The 22,427-nt window shown below is 38.4% G+C and overlaps 1 protein-coding gene across 1 annotated transcript in view; it reads left to right on the forward strand.

Annotated features, from left to right (window-relative positions):
• The window catches only part of LOC141293872 (tubulin polyglutamylase TTLL7-like), a 54,049-nt gene that overhangs the window by 5,483 nt on the left and 26,139 nt on the right, over positions 1–22,427 (forward strand). Inside the window, exons 4-7 of the mRNA XM_073825941.1 lie at positions 3,314–3,449; positions 11,947–12,033; positions 15,401–15,563; positions 21,910–22,220. Of these exons, the coding sequence (XP_073682042.1) occupies positions 3,314–3,449; positions 11,947–12,033; positions 15,401–15,563; positions 21,910–22,220 (697 nt within the window). The remainder of the gene's footprint in view (positions 1–3,313; positions 3,450–11,946; positions 12,034–15,400; positions 15,564–21,909; positions 22,221–22,427) is intronic.

A 22,427-nucleotide genomic window follows, 5' to 3' on the forward strand; every position in this document is an offset into this window, starting at 1 on the left:
ATTTCATTCTGTGCAACAATAGTTCATATAACAAAAAATAAATAAATACAATTTAGTATGATAAATTTAAGTCTCGTCTTTGACCAACATGAAAGGCCAAAATAATTTATAGACAACATTATAGTAATTAAAATAACATTTATTTGCAAGCAGAATTTAGTTTTTCCACCTCAATTATGACTAGTTTGAGAGCCCTGGTCTATTGGGTTGTCAGTATCTTTTAAATATTCCTTTTAGAGATTGTTTGTTTCAGAGCATTAAACAACTCCAGGTTGCTATTTTAATGACTGCTAATGTTTTGTAAAGAAGCCAAATGCGTCAGCAGCCAAATGCTTCTTGCTTTTGTTACTTTTGTAATTTTAACATTCACAGACACTAGGATCTGCCAAATGAAGATCTGCCATTTAGGCTTGATTAACCTGACCTCAATACACAAGCATGTCAAATAACCCTTTGTATGTACCGTAGAGGTTGGGCGGCTTCTTCATAGAGTAATTTAGCAGCATTTAGCATCTTGCTGCATTTTTCACTGAAAAAAAAAAAAATGCAGTCACTTCATAATTGCAACAAATCGCTCCTTAATACGGAGCCTCCACGTCAGAGCCTCAGAGGAGGAATACGAGGAATATGCGTCTTCCTAAATAGGTCATTTTATGCCTATGCATGTAACTGCTGTTCTGTTCAACTCTAAATAAAAACACCCCAAAAGATGCTGAAACATGAAAAAAAGTGTTTGAGGTTTGTGGGTCAGACCCAGATTTCAACATGTGCCATATGCCGAAGACTAAGCCCACTTACTCTTACTAGATTACTTCTCCCACACAAGTTTGTCCATCGTGCTTGTAGCTCTTAATGGATTTGGGGCGGTTTATCGTCTGATCTGGACATTTACATTTATTTGAGCTTTTGATTATGTTGAAGCCGGAATCCAAAAGAGCCATTTTAAATGTCACCTGCCAAGTGAGTTTTAGTTTATCAGACTGAAATGTGGAAATATATCACTCATTCCAACTTCACTGTTTCTTTAGATTGTGGTGCCACCATTATTTTGGTCAGTGGTTCTCAAATGGTGGGTCAGACTGTTCTAAAAAATGAAAGAACAATGCTAAATGTCTTAAGTTTTATTACACAATTTTCTGGAATACTTGATGCTGATTGGTCAAATGCTGCATTCTCCAGTCAAACTTTATTGTTTATTCGATAATCAGTCAATATAATTGACTATTCAGGATCGTTCTTAAAGTCTGACAGTCATTTTTGCTAAATAAACTGCTTCAGGATGGTACAAGTTCATCTTAACTCTACAATATGCATTATTTTATCAACTTTTAGAAGGAAGGCAAAATACTTTCCAATATTTTGTCCAATCAATCTGTATAGTATTTTAGAACAACTGCATTTGTCACTGGTTAAATAGCTAATACCAATACAATATTTAGCCCATTGTGTGTTCAATCCAAACTGGTAAGTAGCACATCTGGGGCTGGTTGCATAAAATGTTTAGACTAATCTTAGAAGGAAGTGATCTAATTTTTTAAGTAACTTGAGTAACTTGAGTAAGTTAAATGTTTTTAAGACTGGACATAATTTTTACAAGTTAGTTGCATAAAAACATAAACTGGTCTAATCTCAATCTAAAAAGTAAGATTGATTACAGTTTAAATAACTGCTAGTTGGTTCTAAAGAACTATTCAGACACAGTCTTAATGTAGTTTATATAGCCAGCCCCTGCTGATGTTATTTGTTTATACAAAATTGTATTTTTTTTTTCTCAAGTGTATCATTTGACATATTAAGTCTGATTCATGGTGAAATGGTAGCACTTTACAACAAAGTTTCTTTTGTTATCATTAGATAACAATGAAAAATACTTCTAAAGCATTTATTAACCTTAGCTTATGTTGATTTATTTTTCATTAACTTTATATTATTTAATGGACCTGAGCTAAAATGAACTAATAATGAAACATATTTTTATTAACGAAAGTGTATAAAGTAGGGCCGGGACTTTAACGTGTTAATTTAGATTAATTAATTACACAAAAATAACGCGTTAAAATTTTTTAACGCATTTTAATCGCACTAAGTTTTGCACCGCGGAACGTTTCTCACTGGATGAGATTCGGCGGACCGATTATACTGGAGCACAAACTAGCGTTCAGACAAGCCAAAGAACTTATACCAAAGAAGCTGCGTCCGTCCTAAATAGTATTGTATGTCCCAAATCGTAGTATGTTTAAAAAAGTATTCCTAAGATTCCCAGATGGTCTACTACTTAACGATCAATGCACACTCTTAACTGCTAATATTGCCCGCAACACACTGCGCCGTGAACGAGGATTCGATTAGAACTACAAACACGCATAAAAAGTGTTAAATAACTACAAACATGGAGGATATGCGCGACCAACGGACAGGTAGAGAAAGGGGTTTGTGTGATAAATAATCAGTGTGTAACCTGATAAAAACTATTTTTTAAATGTTATCCGCGTTATATTCCATGTGCAGCAACATTTATAATGATAGGTTTGGTCATTAACGTTTAAATGCATAATTAAGCAAACACAAGAGCAGAGTTCTCTGAATGAAAGACTCGTTAAAGAACGTGCCTCTTGCTACACTTAATGGCAATATTGCACTGGTCTGTTGGACTTGGTTGAACAAAAATAAACAATATTTTGTTGCTTAAGCTTATGTATTCAGTCATTATTCAATGGTATACTAAAAATCCATATAAAAATCTTAATTCTCACTGTTCTCAGGTCAAATATTTACATGCGATTAAAATGCGATTAATTTCGATTAATTAATTACAAAGCCTCTAATTAATTAGATTAAAATTTTTAATCGAGTCCCGGCCCTAGTATAAAGATTAACTAATGCTGTAACAAATATATTACTCATTGTTTAAATGTTAGGTGTTACCAGTAATATTAATACATTTCAGGGCTTTGTTTGCATCATTTTGTTACTGTAGCAGCTCGCTATCTGATGTCTAATGCACAATCTGGGTCCTGAAGCACAGCCAGTTGCTGGTTTTGATTATATCCCCGACCCAATATGGCGCTGATCTGAAGATCCATCACACAGATATAGACAAAGGTTTATACGTCTGTGGCTTTTGTTTAGTCTTAACGTCTAATATAAAGACAAGTTTATTAATCATTAGTATATACACAGCATTAATGGACAAATGCATGTGTGAAAAGAACGATTGAGGTTTGTTTAAGTGATTAGAAAAGCAGGCAGACCAGGCCGTTAAATCAGATAATCAGATAAAACTCTGTCTCTCTCTCTCCCTCTCTCTGCACAGACGTATTTACCCCCCAGATGACAAGCTGCTCTTGGAGAAATATGAGAGTCTCCTTTCAGCTGCCTTTCAGACATTCCTCGCTGGGCGAGCAGCTTCACTTCAAAAGGAAATGAATAATCCACTGAAACGAATGAAGGCATGTACCTGAGACGCAACTGAACAATCTTTTGCTCCTTTTTTACTTCTTTCTCTCCCCCTACTATTTCTTTCTGCTACTTGCTCTTTTGCATTTAAAATAAGACATATGGAAGCGTATTTTACTTCCCAACTCTTGTTGTGGCCATCTGTTTTTCATTAGTGCAGTTGAAGGAGACCATCAGTATGGCTGTTGCTCATTCATAGGGTTCGGGATTAAAACAAATCCTTTGAACTATGGTCATGAATGATACCTCAAATCACGTGGCTTGTTGAGGAGAGGGGCACTATTACTATAAGCTATGAGATGTTTTACCTAGTAGTTGATAAAACAAGCCTATTGACTGACTATGAGGCCATACATAATCTAGAGACCAGTCTAATAATAATTTAAGGTAGTTTAACCCTCTAGAGTTGACAAATTCGCTGGTGCGGTCAATTGCATGTTTTTCCTGATGACAGCCAAACAATTTCAAAATACAAATAAGAGTAACATTTCATTCAAAACTATAAAAGGGTAAAAAGGTACTTATTAGTGTTTACTCATAATAGCAACAAAACGTGCTTTTGGACAATAAAGAAAACAAACATTATATTACATTACATTTAGTCATTTAGCAGACGCTTGAGAACAATGGAAGCAATCAAAATCAACAAAAGAGCAATGCTATGTAAGTGCTATGACAAGTCTCAGATTAGCTTAATCTTATTGAAACACATCACAAAAATGAATCAATACTTGACACACAGACATGAGAAATATGTCTCTCGGTAGCTCCATATGTCTACTTAAAGTAAGTCATATTGAAACAAATATTCTCTGATAGTCAAGCTATTTTTTAATTAGTTGGCGACACTGTAAGTTAGCAAAAAATGTATATTGCGTTGTAAAATAAGCTGCCTTTACACTATCTTCAACAAACAATAAGCAACAGACTGTAAGTTATTTATATTGATGTAGAATAATATGGGACTGCATGTGAAACTATGAATGCGAGTTCATACTAGTATTTTCTCATTTAAACGTTATTTTTCAAATACTATTTCGGAAAAATAAATAATTATTTTATAATTATCAAATAATTATTCACATGGATTAGCCCTATAAATCCAACTATGTTTTTTTTTTTTTTCAAATGTATAAGGTGTTATTTGTTTTGTGTGGATATATTCATACATTCATTATATTCAGTAATTAATTCAAGAAATTTATTTTACCATGAAGAATAAGAGGAGGGTGACGGTTCCTTTATGACTTAAAAGTTACAGCGACTGCCACTAAGGGCAAAATGCAACAATTGTATGCAAAGGTCAGAGGTAGTGGAAAAGCAGCTTAAAATATAGAAATTACGAGAAATGTTGCAATTGTGAGATATAAAATTACAACTGAGAAATATAAAACTTTTATAAAGTCTGAAGTCAGTTGTGAAAAATAAAGCAAATGTGACCCTGGACCACTCATACATTTATACATCATCTGAATAAATAAGCTTTCCATTGATGTATGGTTTGTTAGGATCGGTCAATATTTGGCCGAGATTCAACTATTTGAAAATAGGGTGCAAAAAAATCTAAATATTGAGAAAATTGGCTTTGTTGTTGTCCAAATGAAGTTCTTAACAATGCATGTTACTAATCAAAATTAAGTTCTGATATATTTACAGTAGGAAATTAATTAATACAAAATATGTTTATGGAACATGATCTTTACTTAATATCCTAATGATTTTTTGGCATAAAAGAAAAATCAATAATTTTGACCCATACAATGTATTTTTGGCTATTGCTACAAATATACCCATTCTACTTCAGAATGGTTTTGTGGTCCTGGGTCAAAAATAGCAAAATGTTGCAGTTACCAAAAACAGCTTTTAGTAAGGATCTTGATGAGATTGACAGCATTAAACCGTATTTAACCAGACTGATTTACTCTAAAAACACCATAATTTATATAACTGAGCTAAAACTATACGATTTGACTAAATATTTGTTTTATAAATAAGAAAATATGCTAATAAATATTGTAATATTACAAATATACAGTTATAATGTCGTTCAAGTGGTTAAGTGGAAATAAAAATCCTGAAAAGAAAAAAAATGCTAGGCAACTATCATGACTACATCTTATTTTATAATAAAATTGAAAAGAAAAAATAATATAATTATTACGTAATGTTTTAAAAGCTTTATTAGCTTTATATACAAATTGTTCCACTGCATTTCTGAGCAGTTTCTCTTTTTTTATGAAAGCCTCTGTTCTAAAATTGTCTGTTCAGCTGGAGTTCATTATTGCGCTGCGCAACCTCTCTGAAACCTCTGGATGTTCATTTTACAGGGATTTTCAAGGCCGGATCTGTGTACCCATGCATATGAATGTGGAAAGGTTGCGTCCTCATAACACACATTGATGGAATCTGAAATCTGACTTTGAAGTGGGGTTGCACATGAGTTTGAATGGAGATGGTTGTTAGGCAGGTTGTAGTTTTGAGGCGGGAGCCGTCTGGTGATATGGCAGGGAAGCACGTGAGCTGTTTCCAACGGCGCTGGTGTCTGGCTTATTTGGGAAAGATTCAAGAACCCAGAGTTTATGCCATTGCCATGTGGTCTTTGACCTTCCTGTTTGTCAGTTTGTTAATGCAGTTCAGCAACATTAGTCTAGGGCCCTGTCTACCCCTCACAAATTTACAAAGGGTTGGGAAAGTTACTCGAAATAAGTCATTAGTATTACTAATTGCTAATAGTTTTTTCTAGTTTTTCTTGGCAATTACTCTGTTTAAACAGTACTAACATTACTCTTTACTCTGTTATTACTGTTACTGCCAAAATTGCTTATTTCAGAATCACTGGATTACAATCAGTGGCCAAATTTACTTGTGATGTGATGTTCAGAAACCTGACCTTGTCTATCATGTTTAAGTAAAAGGGAGAAAGCAGGATAAATGCTCTTCTAGAATTTACTCCTAAACTCTAGAACTGACAACAAGAGTAAACTGTGTGTAGTCGCTTTGTATATTCTTAAGGGTACGCTCATTACAAACAAGTGGCTACAGTTTATTCAACAGTACTAGAGTCACATTCAGCTTGGTTTGTTTTTAGTTGTCACAATGTAATGCAGGTGGTGCGAAAAGGCTGTTTTTGAAAGATAGGGCAGAACATACTACACTAGACCCGAAGCTCACAGCTCGCAGCAAAGCACTGTTACTCATTTCACATGCAAAGACGCATTTACATTTTAAAAGCACAGCAGCAAAAACGCCAATGATGCCAGGGGTCACAGAGAGCAGTGTTGTTTTTGACAACCATCTTAGATTTAGTCTTAGTCTTAGTCTTTTGGACTAAAATGGTTATTAGTTTTAGTCAAATTTTAGTCACTTCTAAATGTGATAGTTTTAGTCCAATTTTAGTCGACGAAAAGTCAAGAAGTTTTTAGTCTAGTTTTAGTCAAAAAAGGGGAAAAAGTAGTCTTTTAACAAATTAATGTAGGTCAGTAAGTATTTTGCTGTTGGGTAGTGTCAGTTATAAGTTCTGAAAATAGCAGATCTATAGGCTAGTTCAACACAATGTGAGCTTCCGGATCGACTATTTTTCACCAATAATTACAATAATGAAGGAATGTTTTAAAACATAAAAGACAAACAAGGATGGAATGCTAAAACGGCTTGCCATATTAGTATGGCAAAAAGCATTTAATGCTAAAACGGCTTGCCATAGCGGCAGGTACTTTTTCCGGTTTTAATTGGCATGCACAATAAGCAGAAATGTCATGCATTTTAAACGTCTGACGGACCACCCACTAACATTTTCGTCTATTCTCGTCTCGTCAACGAAAACTCACACACGTCTCGTCATGTTTTAGTCATCAACGAGCCATTTTTATCTCGTCATCGTCTCGTTTTCGTCATGGAAAAAAGTGGCGTCAACGAAATGATTTCGTCATCGTCATCGTTGACGAAAACAACACTGACAGAGAGAGTGGAAAATGGTCATGGAAAACTAAATGATGTCACTAAAAATTCTTATATTGTTGTTTAATGAAATTGTGGAAAGCAGGGTGGTTGGGAACATGGAGACAATGTCCTAAAGAGTAAGGTAAACAATACATTCCACTATCAAATACTGCATGTATTTGATACTTTATGTCCTAGGATTTTGTAGATTTTATATAAATACAACATCTCACAAAATTGAGTAAACCCCTCATATTTCAGCAACCATTTTAGTATATCTTCTCAAGGGACAATACTATAGAAAGTAAACTTGGATATATTCTAGAGTAGTCAATGTGCAGCTTGTATAGCAGAATATATGTACTGTCCTCTGAAAATAACTCAACATACAGCCATTATTGTCAAAATAGCTGGCAACAAAAGTGAGAACACCCTAAGTGATAACAGCAGTATGTTGTTTAACCATGCAAAGCCACATGTCCTATTCATCATGTTTATGTTTTTGTCTGCTTGCCAGGATCACACAAGCTGTGTATCTTGTATTAGAGCAGTTAAAATTTGTTGCTTTAAGTGCAATTCTCTCATACTGACCACTGGATGTTCAACATGGCATCTCATGGCAAATAACTCTCTGAGGATTTGAGAATTAGAATTGTTGCTCTCCACAAAGATGGCCAAGGCTATTAGAGGTTCAGTAACACCCTGAAACCGAGTTACACTACAGTGGTCAGGGTCATACAGAGGTTTTTCAAAATGGGTTCCATTCAGAACAGGCCTTGCAAGGGTCGATCAACGTCGATCAAAGTTGAGCACTCGTTCTGTGCATCAGGTGCAGAACCTGGCTTCAAAAACAGATGCATGAGTGCTGCCAGCATTGCTTTAAAGGTTGCAGAAGTAGAAGGTCAGCTTGTCAGTGCTCAGACCATACGCCACACACTGCAACAAGTTGGTTTGCATAGGCGTCGTCCCAGAAGGAAGCCTCACAAGAAAGCCTGCAAACAGTTTGCTGAAGACAACCTGTCCAAGAGCATTAATTACTGGAACCACTTCCTGTGATCTGATGAGACTATAAGATAACAGTGCCAGATAACAGTGGTGCATAACACAATATATTGACACTCGATGCCAGCTATTTTGACAATAACGGCTGTATGTTGAGTAATATTAAGGGGACAATAAATCTATACTACTATACAAGCTGCACATTGACTACTCTAAAATATATCCAAGTTTCATTTATGTAGTATTATACCTATAGATATACTAAATGGTTGCGGAAATGTGAGGGGTGTACTCACTTTTGTGACATACCGTACATGGACTTAAAGGTATAGCTCACACACAGACACACACACACACACACACACACACACACACACACACACACACACACACATATTGGGTTTACATGTTTTATGGGGACATTCCATAGGCGTAATGGTTTTTATACTGTACAAACCGTACTTTCTATGGCCCTACACCTACCCTACACCTAAACCTAGCCCTCACAGGAGATTGTGCACACTTTTACTTCCTCAAAAAAACTCATTGTGCATGATTTATAAGCCTGTTTCCTCATGGGGACCTAAGAAATATAAGAAATAAATACATAAAAAATAAGAGACGTTGATATTAATTATATAGTTCATGTAAATTATTTTCACAATATTTTTTGCATCACATTTTTGCTTAATGATAAGATAATAGAAGATGAACAGAAGTCAGAATGACATGAGAGTGATTAAATGATGGCAGAATTTTAATTTTGGGTGGTGATGTATTTGTTTGCATTTTATTTAGCGATTTCTCTAGAATGCATAGCAAGCTGCAGATAGATGTGAAGAGCTGTGGCGGGTGAGAACATTGCTTTGTTGTTTACTTGCTTTCCACAACCGCAACAAGCACTCAGTAAAACATTAACAATCGCAAGTTCCAGCACTTTATTGCCACTTATTGTAACATAAGATAACAAAATGAAAACTCTTGTTGGAAATGCGTCCTCTATATTAGACACACACATGCCTCAAGCTCTTTCATATGTCCCCACGTCTGTACCCTGACACACAAAATATTCTCAAAATTGACTTTGTGAGTCCCAAATCAAAGCAACAAAAACAAATTTCATAACAATCTAACGGTAGCAAACACTGGCAAATATTGACTCGTCACCTGCAGTCAGAGTGTGGGGTTTTTCTGGCCTTTTTTCTTTTTGCCGACTGCCTGAACAATGAGCCTCTGTATTTGGGGAAGAATGGAAGGTGGCGATGAGCAAAAGAACAGATTTTAATGCACTTAAAATCTCTCTCCATCTGAGCCAGAACAACAGATCAATGCCTGGCTTATTGAGTTACAGCTGGAATAATGTTTCTGCTTGAAAAGCATGCAGCATTTGTAATGGAGAAACATCAGAGTCTGTAAAACACAGATCTTACAGTAAAAAAAAAATAAAAATATGTTGAAGCGAATTCAGAACAATATTGATCAAATTCTTGAGACTGTGATGATTCAATCTTCACCCAACTACATTTATTGTTTGTTGTACAGCTGCCCTTTTTATCTGAACTACTGTCATTAGCCATTCTATTTTTTTAATAACCTACTACATTTTTTTGTATCAACCAGATGACAGACATTGGGGCATTTTTTAGATTAAAATGTAATTTTGGAGTAGAAGTCTAATAATATCCCTCAAGTCAAATTACTGAAAAATTATACACTGAAACATAAAAGTAATTTTAATGTTACTGAATATAATTACTTTAATTGTTAAGGTGGTATAACCGTCTTGAGTTAAAGACTCTAAAAGCAAAACAATTCTTTATTAAAGGTAAAAAAAGGGTTACATGTTGGGACATACAGATTGGATTGGCAACTTTTAATAAAATAAAATAAATTTCATTTATGACTACATCAGGTACCTATTCAAATTATAATCAAAGACACCAATTAGTTAGAATCAAGTGCAAATTCACTGTAAAAAAATGTTGTTTCAACTTAAAATAATTTGTTAATTAAGTAACTTAACATTTTAGGTTGACTAAACTAAGTCAGTGGTATAACAAATTATTTTAAGTTGAAATTACTTTTGAAACATTTTTTTGATGATTAAAGAAGAAAGACAACACCTTATATAAACCTAAATAAAAATGGCCTGTTACCATGCTAATATCAAAAGAACTGTGAGCCCCATTCAGAAGAAAGGATGAAGAGTTTTATGAGTTGGGAAGGGATTTAAAGCCATTTCCAACATATTTTAAGTCCACTGTTGTATGTAATAAGTGTTTCAGACCACTGGCAGACTGTCCAAGCTGCTCTGTCCCATCTAATTTATCCCAAGAGCAAGATAAGTGCAGGATGTTTCAGGAAGACTCAAAAAAACCTCCAGGGTATCATAAAGGAATCAGCAGGAAGCTCTAGGAACAGTCAGCATGAATGTGTCACTGTGAAATTATTGAATTATTGACACTTTTTTTGGTAATACTGATAATGAGTTTTACAGTGTTTAAAATGGCTGGTGTTGCCTGCCTGAACCACTGGTTGTAATTCTTAAAATATAACGGAAAATGAACTGGTCATGTGTCATTTGTAATACCAGGAAACTGTAATTTTAGAGTCTTTAAATGTTATAAGCACTTTTCTCATGTGAACTGTGCAGTTACAGTGACCCTATACTTCAAAGTCAACGCCATAGCTTTATTTGAAGAAGAAATGCTACATAGATTATGATGTGCTAAACTCAAAGTGTGGTTCAGATACAGTGACTTGTAAGAAGGAATGAGGTTGATTCATATTCCAGATGGATTCCTGAATTTGAGCTAAACACATGGCTTTGATTTATGCCTAGAAATTGTTTAGGTGTCATGCAACATGCTGTTTTGATTTAGAAATGGCTCAATTTGATTACTCCTAGTTTAGACAAGATAATGTTTTTCAAATATTTTGGAATTAGAAGACCTCACTAAAATTATTGTTGTTGATCTTATATAATATATATATAGGAAAATAGCTACAATAACTGTATGTTGATATTATATAATATTTTGGTAATATTTGATTTTGATAGTTATGTATTTAGTATCACTTTTGAGAAAATTCAACCAGAGCATAAATTATTTCAAGCAAGCAATCATTGAAGATAATTTGATTCAAAATATACATTTTACATTTGGTTATAAATAATTAGTACATAATCCATATGCAAGTTGATAGATTTTGATTGTTAAAAATAATCACCAATATATATATATCGATATGCACCAATATATCATTAACAAGTAGTAATGGACAGTTACTTCAGGGAATGTTTCTGAGTATTAAAACAAATTTTCAATCAAGCTTTAATGCTATTAAAATCTTACTGTCTTAACTCTTTAATACTCACAAGTCTAAACAAGGAGGGGTGGGAATCTAGTGAACTTGCTGTTCAATATTTTACTTTTGGCATTCAGTAAAATCACTAGTAAGTTGCAAAAGTGCATATCCACAAGAAAAGGTTATATGTGAAAAATAAATAATATGTTCTGCTTTTTGTTTGTGATCTGTGTTCTGCAGGAGGAAGATATCCTAGACCTTCTGGAGCAGTGTGAACTGGATGATGAGAAACTGATGGGAAAAACCTCCAAACAGAAGGGTCCTAAGGTACATCTACTCAATATACACATGCTAGTGTACGAATCTAGATATACTGTAGATAAACACACATATATATATATTTTATGTCATTGGTTTCGTATTTTCCTCATTCATTTTCTTTCAAGTTTTAAAAAGTTTGTCAGTTAGAAGTTCTAAACCATGAACCAAACCAACCAGCACTGACAAACCTGATCTGAAGCAAAAATATTTGTAGAATGTTTACTTGTATGCATTTGGCAGATCATGTTTTAACAAAGAAACTTCAGGGTACACATCTTTTCAGTTCATGCATTCCCTGGGAATTGAACCCATAATCTTGGCATTGCTCTGTAGTTTGAGCTACAGGAATGCAAATCTATAAGGCTCTACTTTTATAAGAGAAAACATCTTGTGAGAGGCAATAGATTTTGTATCCCATCATACATAATTAAATCAAGATTGTATGATAATGCAATACTACTGAGTACTACTGTAAGTCATTGATTATAAAAAGAAGTATGGAATATAGTACAATTCAAATGTATTGCAAATAGATAAGTAGTTTGAGAATGTTGGTAGACTAATTCGATTAAGTCATTTGCATAAAGTGTGACAGTGATTTATGGGAGTTGGCGATGACCGCTGAACTCTTTTGCCACTTTCACGTTCTCTGATTGGTAAAATCACACTGACTTGTGGCTTCACAAAAGTATTGCCCAACAGAGGCATAATGCTTTAATTACAACAACAGCAATACATGGAGTGTTTTGCCAGAGCTTATATACATTTTCATACTGTTCATTATAAGTCTGTCTTGAAAGTTTTCCTTACAATTCCCTGTGTATACATAGAGAAAATGAATGGGTTTTGCTTGCACAACCTCTTTAAAATAATATATTTCTGTCATGACAACTCTCGGAAAAGTTTAGCATTGTAATGGATATGACAATGTTAATGTATTTGGTCTTGGCGGAATAGATCTGCTACGCTGCTGTTGGTTATTGCTGTAGTTGTACAGGAGCATCTCAGTAAATTAGAATGACGTGGAAAAGTTTGTGAAACTTGTGTATTAAATAAATTCATTGAACACAGACTGAAGTAGTTTAATTCTTTGGTTCTTTTAATTGTAATGATTTGGCTCACATTTAACAAACACCCACCAATTCACTATCTCAACAAATTAGAATATGGTGATATGCCAATCAGCTAAACAACTCAAAACACCTCCAAAGGTTTCCTGAGCCTTCAAAATGGTCTCTCAGTTTGGTTCACTAGGCTACACAATCATGGGGAAGACTGCAGTTGTCCAGAAGACAATCATTGACACCCTTCACAAGGAGGGTAAGCCACAAACATTCATTGCTGAAGAAGCTGGCTGTTCACAGAGTGCTGTATCCAAGCATGTTAACAGAAAGTTAAGTGGAAGGAAAAAGTGTGGAAGAAAAAGATGCACAACCAACCGAGAGAACCGCAGCCTTGAGAGGCTTGTCAAGCAAAATTGATTCAAGAATTTCACATTCACAAGGAATGGACTGAGGCTGGGGTCAAGGCATCAAGAGCCACCACACACAGATGTGTCAAGAAATTTGGCTACAGTTGTCGTATTCCTCTTGTTACGCCACTGCTGAACCACAGACAACGTCAGAGGCGTCATACCTGGGCTAAGGAGAAGAAGAAATGGACTGTTGCCCAGTGGTCCAAATTCCTCTTTTCGGATGAGAGCAAGTTTTGTTTTTCATTTGGAAACCAAGGTCCTAGAGTCTGGAGGAAGGGTGGAGAAGCTCATAGCCCAAGTTGCTTTAAGTCCAGTGTTAAGTTTCCACAGTCTGTTATGATTTTGGGTGCAATGTCATCTGCTGATGTTGGTCCACTGTGTTTTTTGAAAACCAAAGTCACTGCACCCGTTCACCAAGAAATTTCAGAGCACTTCATGCTTCCTTCTGCTGACCAGCTTTTTAAAGATGCTGATTTTATTTTCCAGCAGGATTTGGCACCTTCCCACACTGCCAAAAGCACCAAAAGTTGGTTAAATGACCATGGTGTTGGTGTGCTTGACTGGCCAGCAAACTCACCAGAGAATCTATGGGGTATTGTCAAGAGGAAAATGAGAAACAAGAGACCAAAAAATGCAGATGAACTGAATGCCACTGTCAAAGAAACCTGGGCTTCCATACCACCTCAGCAGTGCCACAGACTGATCACCTCCATGCCACGCCGAATTGAGGCAGTAATTAAAGCAAAAGGAGCCCCTACCAAGTATTGAGTACATATACAGTAAATCGACATGCTTTCCAGAAGGCCAACAATTCACTAAAAATGTTTTTTTATTGGTCTTATGAAGTATAAGTATTCTAATTTGCTGAGATAGTTTATTGGTGGGTTTTTGTTAAATGTGGGCCAAAATCATCACAATTAAAAGAACCAAAGACTTAAACTGTGTCTGTGTGCACTGAATTTATTTAATACACGAGTTTCACAATTTAAGTTGAATTACTGAAATAAATGAACAAGCAAGTACAGAGTTTGCTACTGCCAAAGCATATGGTGATACTGTGCTGTGAGTATTTAAGACATACTGCTGCTGCACAAATGTGCAAAGTCGTATAACTCTGTGATATCATCAGTTACGTTAACAAACCGTCAACCTGCGTCATCTAGAGTTTCATGGCAGAACTAGGTATTTTTATGCAAAATATAATTCTCTTTCTGTTTTTGAGGTGAATTATAATCCAGGCATGATGAGGTTTCATGATGAGGTTTCATCAGATTCCCTACCTGAGATGTTGCAGACATTTTAAGGCATTAAATGATGTTAATTGGTTCACTTTTGACTTGAAGTGTATGTGTTATTTCAGCAGTATCTGCTCTGATGGATTTGAACACTCTAAGAGTGCCATTATAGGGCCATCTGGAATAATCTGACTAGACAGAAATTAAGCAAGTTATATATTCACAAACAGTTCCTCTTAAAAATGCCAAGGAGAACAGGATCGCTCTGAATTCTTTCAAAACTCGGTCGGAGATTATGTCCAAAGTGTTAATTTAGATAGACCTTTGAGCCAAATTGGAGTTGAAAAGGTGAAATTAGTGCATTCAGAAGGCTAATAGTCAGTATTTTTCCAAGTGTTGGACAGATATTCAATTCATTGTTCAATACTTCTTGAAGGACATAATAGATTAGCTTCCCTGACACGCAATGTGTGTGTTTCAGACCAAATGAACATGTTTCTGAAGTGACATTAATCAAGACTTGTGCACTGCCGTCCTTCCGTTCTGCCGTCAAGTGGCAAGCGTTAATTGGACTCGGGGTGAAAGCTGCAGAACTGACATTTTTCTAGGATCTTCTCTCATCATCTCCCCCTGCGGGTGTGTTTATATGATTGTTTGTCTGTAGGTCTTGTCATCCATGCCTGAGAGCAGCCCAACGCCCAAAGGGCACAGAGACCCTGAAGACTCTTCGGCCAGTTGCAGCGACAGCAGCTCTGGTTCTGACGCTGATGGAGAAGATGAGAGCAGCAGCATCACGCAAGAGAAAGTCAATTGCCCCGAACGCTCCAGTGAGTTTCTTTTCTTGGGTCTATGAAAGAAAGAGGTTTGGGAAACTCTATTAGCTCTGTTTTTCTCAAAGCGGTTCCAGTGCCCAATCAGGAACCCTGCCAGAGAAACCATAGGTCAGGATAATGTAACTTTTGATCAATTAGTTGATCCTTGCTTTAAGTTTTTTTACACTTACTGACCATAAATCTGTTTGTGATTTTGCCTTTTTTTTTAAACAATATTATTTGAATTTAAATAATACATGCAGAAATCTAAATCTAAACATCCCTCTTCTAAATGTAATATCTTTTACCATCACAAGTTACATTCATTGCAATCAGTTTTGGGGGCATTCATTGTATAATTTTTTTTTTGCATTCATTGCAAACATTTTTTTTTAAATTTATGTATTATTTGAACACACTTTACAGATGCATCTAACTTTTCCATTTTAGAAAACTAATGATTGTAAAAGGAGTCATGTTTTGCGTCAGTGTTGCTGCTAACTTCACTTGGCGTAGACATAATCTCAATACTGGACCCCTGACGTTATCTGTTCCTAATTCAAGACCAGCAGGTTTTAAGGGTCTGTTCAGTGGAAAAGCTATTTATCACCTGTGGGCTGGGACTATTAGGGTAGACTGGGAGGTTCTGGGACGTTCTGCTGCTGAACCGCTTTTATAGGTGCTATCTGTCCCTCGATGGTTTCCAGATGACTGCAAGAGCTGCTTATGGCTTTAACTTTTAAGCAGCCTTTTGTCTAGCCAGACACATTAAATCTTCAGTGCCGTTTCCCGAGCCTGAGCTAAATTACAGATGTAAATCTACTATAATGCATTTGTTTACCTAATTAATACATGAAACAGAGAAAATCCATCTTTTTTAATTAGGGTCACAGTATTCGCTGGCCCAGTGCAGTGGCTCTTAATTTGACTGGCTGACTGCGGCAGGTGATGTTGTGAGAGGTCCCTCGGCTCCCATGCGCTGCAGCTTTAATGAGCTTTTCTGATGTTTCAGTCTGCTGGTTTAAAGGAAGCCTGGACGCTCAGCTTGAGGAAAGCACAGGTTGGGGAGAAGTTCAGAGGAGCACTTCTCTGGCGTACCTTGGAAACTGTGCAAACAAGCCTCAAAAAATGTTTGTGTTTCAAAGTAGAGGGTTTTTTTTAGAAGCGGAGGGTTCCTTGGGGTCCAGGAGCTCAAACATCCTATGCATAGTTTTTATATGTATCTACTGTATACAGTAGTTTGGAAGCTGCTCTTACTATTACTCCATGTGATGTTTTAGTAGCATGGCTCAGATAAGAAATTTTTCACAGAGATCGTTAAAAAAGGCTTGAGAATGTTAGATTATTTTTGCTAACATTTAGAATTTTTTGCAACCCTGTTACGTGAATTGAAAACATGTTTAAAAGAGTTTTAAACTGAAATGTGTGTAATTTAATTATTGTCTTGCGATAAACTATTAACAAACCAATTTAAAGTACTTATAATATGTGACACTGGACCACAAAACCAGTCAAAAGGTAGCCTAGAATCTAGACGCGCCCCTAGCAGCAGCAAATTACATTTGCTTCCAAGGTCAGTCTAGTTACTCTCAATTCACTTAAAATTCCGAAAAATCCAAGATGTACCGGGCCAATCACGAGTCGGTGGGCGGGCTTAACATGATGACGCCTGAGTCCTGACCTGCGACCATAAGTTCCGTCAGACATGAATTCCTGATTCTGTGAATTACGCGTGGAAAACTGAACAGTATTTATATAATTTTTACTTTGGATACACAGCCACGTCCATCTGTCCTGAGCAGGAGCTCGTTACATGTGAACGCGCTGTGGTGTAGAATACGCAAACACCGGAAGCGATCTGTGGCGTGTATACGACACTCATTGTTCACACAGTGCACAGAGATTGTGGATATAGCGGCTATTCAAAATGGTAATTACTTGCGTTTATCCTGGTTGTTCAAACCCATTTAAAGCTAAAATATTACGTTTGCTTACGCAAACTCATCCTGGACTTTTTCACCGATTTCCCCTTCCGGTGTTTGCGTATACTACATCAGAGCAGGGTGTAATTTGGATTTGTCTGTGCATGTTTTTGTTTACTTTTAAAGGTTTAGTGCCCATCTATGTCTATTATTTGGCTGACAGACTGCACAGTGCACTGATTTTCGTTAAAAATCTCCGTCGCTCTGACTACGTCACCTGACAGACTAAGTCTCTGATTGGTTATAGCGCTATCCTATTGCGTGGAGAGGAGTTTGAAAGACAACCGTTTATCCCACCCCTCCGGTTGAGCCCTGTCTATGGAGAGTGCCCAGACCCTACATTTATGTGGGTCTGGCTTGCCAGGCTAGTCAAAAGGGTCAGTTTGTTAAAATTGACATCTGAAGAATAAGTAAGCTTTCCATTAATGTATGGTTTGTTAGGATAGAACAATGTTTGGCCGAGATAGAACTATTTAAAAATCTGAAATCTGAGGGTGCAAAAAAATCGTCTCGGGTTACGTATGTAACCTTAGTTCCCTGAGGGAACGAGACGCCGCGTCAGAAACGCTATGGGGGACGCCATTGGCGGGCAGCACTCTGAATCATTGTCTAACAACCAATCGTACGACGGGAGTGACGTCACAGGCGCGGTGACGTCAGCGACCAGGAAGTATAAAGCACGTGCGTTTGAAGCCAGCGGCAGCTCTTTAGGAATGAAGCGAGCGCCGCAGGGTGCGGGAATTATGGTCCGTGATGCGGCGTCTCGTTCCCTCAGGGAACTAAGGTTACATACGTAACCCGAGACGTTCCCTTCCGGGAACTCGAGCCGCGTCAGAAACGCTATGGGGAACGAGATGTCAACGCCCCCATAATTTCCAATTTCCTGCGCAGTGTCTGCTAGAACCAGGGTGGAAGAAAGTTGTGTCTGGTGGACCTTGCCAGAGCACGGGAAGAGCCATTGTCTAGTATTCCACGGACAAGAGGGCAGTATGAACCTCGGCCCTCGGGCACACGAGGAAGGTAGTAGACCCCTGTCTGGTCGCCAGCCAGAGCAAGAGGTACTCCTCGGCCCTCGAGCACACGAGGAGTCTTAGTCTTTTGTCTGGGAGTAGCCAGAACAAGAGGGACCGAAATAACCATTGTCTAGTGTTCCACGGACAAGAGGGTGTATATGGTCCTCGGCGCTCAGGCACGCGAGGACAGGGCACTCGACCTCCTAGAGTGCTCCTCGGCCCTCAGGCTCACGAGGAGAAGGTAGTCCTTTGTCTGGGGTACCAGTTGCGCCCCCCCCAGGGGTCATACCCATAACTTCCACCTCTCCATGTGGGGGTGACAGATCGCGCCCCCAGCCTGAGAGAGGAGGTCCAAGAACCATACTCGGACCGGCCAGTACGGGGCTAGAAGTAACAGCCGTACTGATACCGGCGTGCTCTTTCCAGAACTCCTGGGCGCAGAGCGATCGGGGGAAATGCGCACGGACGAAGCCTCGGCCACGTCTGTACTATGGCGTCCAGTCCGAGCGGAACTGGAGGCACTAAGGAGAACCAGAGGGAACATTGCGATATCTCTCGAGTCGCAAGAGGTCTAACTGAGTCTGGATAAGAATTCTCCATGCTTCATTACTTCCTGATGAAGCCTTGATTTCCCGACCGTGGAGGAAAACGTATGACCAAGGGGACTCTACCCACTAACAGACCATCAGGGTGGAGTGGGTTAGCCCTGCGGACGGTGAGACTGCAGAGACTCCAGTACTGTACCAATCGGGCAGTGAACTGGGTCAAACTAGTGCTGGTTACACCATGCAGCAGACCACTTCCTCTTAAGGTCATAGGGTTTCCTCATAGGGGGAGCTCTGGAGTGAAGGATAGTCTCAGCAACCTTGGTTGAGAGACTGGCCTCTATGAGATGTGCCCCCTCAGGGGTCACACTTATTCCAGAACTCCCGGGAGCAGAGCGATCGGGGAAAGGGCGTACAGACGAGGCCTCGGCCATAGCGTCCAATCCCGCAGGAGCTGGAGGCACTAGAGAGTACCAGAGGGGACATTGCGATGTCTCTTGGGTCGCAAAGAGGCCCACTTGAACCTGGCCAAACACTCTCCAAATCTGCTTCAGCACTTCTGGGTGAAGCATCCATTCCCCGGGCCTCGGCCCCTGCCTCGACAGGACGTCCGCTCCCACGTCCAGAGATATTGGACTGCTCTCAGGGAGAGAGGTTTTCCTTGAGACCACAGGAGAATCGGGTACGCCAGCTTGTATAAGGAGCGAGAGCGGATACCTCATTGACGATTTATATAATAAACCACCGCAGTGCTGTCTCCAGCACGTGACGGTTTCTCAGGTCTGGAAGGAAACTCTTCAGGGCCTGGAATACGGCCAGCATCTCTAGGCAGTTTATGTGCCAGGAGAGATGGTGATCGCTCCATAGACCTTGGGCTGAGCGGCCACTCATGACCGCTCCCTATCCGGTAAGGGATGCATCTGTCGCTAGCGTGACGCGGCGACAAGGAGCTCCCAGAACCGGACCCTGAGAGAGGAACCAGGGTTTTCTCCACATGGCCAAGGCACGTAGGCAGCGCCGCGTGACCTTGATCTTGCGGAATGGGTTTCCCCTCGGGGAGAACCCGCTGGTTTTGAGCCACCACTGCAGTGGTCTCATGTACAGCAGACCAAAAAGTATCACGTTGGATGCTGCTGCCGTAAGACCTAACAGTACTTGGAACTGTTTGACAGTGAGTGACAGGCCTAGCTTGACCACATTTACTGCAGTAAGGATCGACTCGATATGAGTATGCGGATGCCCTGGAGTCACGGAGGAGCCAGAGCAGCATCCACGCACTTTGCAAAAGTTAGGGGTGAGAGGGCTAGGCCGAAAGGAAGCACTCTGTATCGGTAAGCTTTGCCCCTGAAAGCAAACCTGAGAAGCTTCCTGTGTTGGGGAAGGATGGAGACGTGAAAGTATGCGTCTAAATATTGAGAAAATTGCCTTTAAAGTTGTCCAACTGAATTTCTGAGCAATGCATATTACTAATACATTTTTTATATATATTTAGGCTAGGAAATTTACAAAATATCTTCATTGAACATAATGAGAGACAATGTATTTTAGCTATTGCTACAAATATGCCCATGCTACTTAAGATTGGTTATGTGGTCCAGGGTCACACATTTAAGCAAAAATCAAATAAAAATAAATAAATAAATTTAATAATTTAGTTTTTTTTTTCAGCCAAAATATCTAAAAATTCTTAAATCAAGAAGGATTTTCTTCTGCGATCTTGCTTGAAACAAGCAAAATAATCTGCCAATGGGGTAAGAAAAATGACCTTGTTTTCTGTTTGAAATAAGATTTATTTGCTTACCCTTTCGGCAGATTATTTTGCTTGTTCTAAGCAGAAACTCACTTCATTTTGACTTGTTTTTTTTTCTCAAAACAAGAAAATAATTTTACTTATCTAGAAAATCCTTGATTTAAGAATTCTTTTATATTGTGCCTTAAAACAAGACAAAAAATCTAAGAAAAGCATTTTTTATAGTGTTGAGTTTCAGAGTATTTTAATGCAATCTTTTAAATGGGGGAAATTGTGTTACAGGTTGTGTACAAAATGTGGAACACAGCTAAATAAATTCTAGACATGAAAATAAATTAAGAATTAACAATACTTTTTCCACAATGATTTTAATAATTAGTTTAACAGCTTATATCATGATTTTGTTTTAATTATAAGAAACAAGAAGGCAATCGATTTAGAAATTGTCAAACTGTAGTAGGACAGGCCAGCATGTTATGCTATGTTAATGTTACATCAGTTTATAGTTCAGACCCTATTTTTGGAAAGTGCCATAGCTTGTGCAGTATATTGATTACCTGTGCCTGACACAGTTGAAGCCACGACTTTTCCATTAGCCACTGAAAGAGGGACAAAGCAGCAAGCTGACAGGTTTATTTGGTGTGTGAGGGGTTGCTGGTGATTGGGTTGCTGCCGGAGGGGGCATTGGGCCATTCTGGGGTGACATTGTTTGCCCCTTTGCCCCATACTACCCAGAGGCCATCTGCAATAGTCCGAGCTAAGCTGCTATAATACCGCATTTGGCAACTTCTTCCCTCAAGATTCACGGATGAAGCGGTGATGCCGCTGGCTAGCTCACAAACTGGAGGTCATTCAAAATCGTTGATTCGTCTGTATGTGTGTTTCAATTCGCTGTCCACCCTGAGTTGGAAACCTGACAGCCACTCAGGCCTGCAGGATGATCACATGGTGAAGTGATTAATTAAAGCCTTTTTTGTTGGTTATTAGATTTCAGATGCTAGACCTAATTTCCAAGAGGATGTGTGAATGTGTTTTAAATTGAAGTCAAATGCTTTGGTTCTTTGTTTTTAGGTCGTGTTCATTGGAAACCTGCCCCTAAACCAACGCGGGGGCCTTCCACCTCACCCAATCTTTCCGGGCTCATCCGCCGCTCCATGTCCTGTCCACGCTCCATATCCTCTCTGACTGCGCAGTCACCTACCAATGAAACCAGACGGCCAAAAACAGCCACTCACATGGCTAATGCATCGACTGCAGCCACCATGACGCAGATGACCCCGATTCGACCCCACACAGCATGTCGCTCCCAGTCGCTGAGTCGCAACAGTTCTACAAACAGAGTTCCACACAGCAGCAGTCTAGGTGCCATTCACCCCAATACGGCAAGTATCGGATTTCTCTCTATCACACGCAGGCTATATTCAAAAATTACCATACTACTGGTTCTATTTATGCAGTATGTGCAATGCAATTCCATATGCATTGATTACCCAGTCAAAAGATCACATTGGTCTGAATTTGCAGTATGTTGCATGTGGAAATCCCACAAAGCAATGACTGACCTTTAATTTCCAGTTTGACCAATGAAC

This window comes from Garra rufa, chromosome 20 (genome assembly GCF_049309525.1).
Source record: "Garra rufa chromosome 20, GarRuf1.0, whole genome shotgun sequence".
Taxonomy (NCBI): Eukaryota; Metazoa; Chordata; class Actinopteri; order Cypriniformes; family Cyprinidae; genus Garra; species Garra rufa.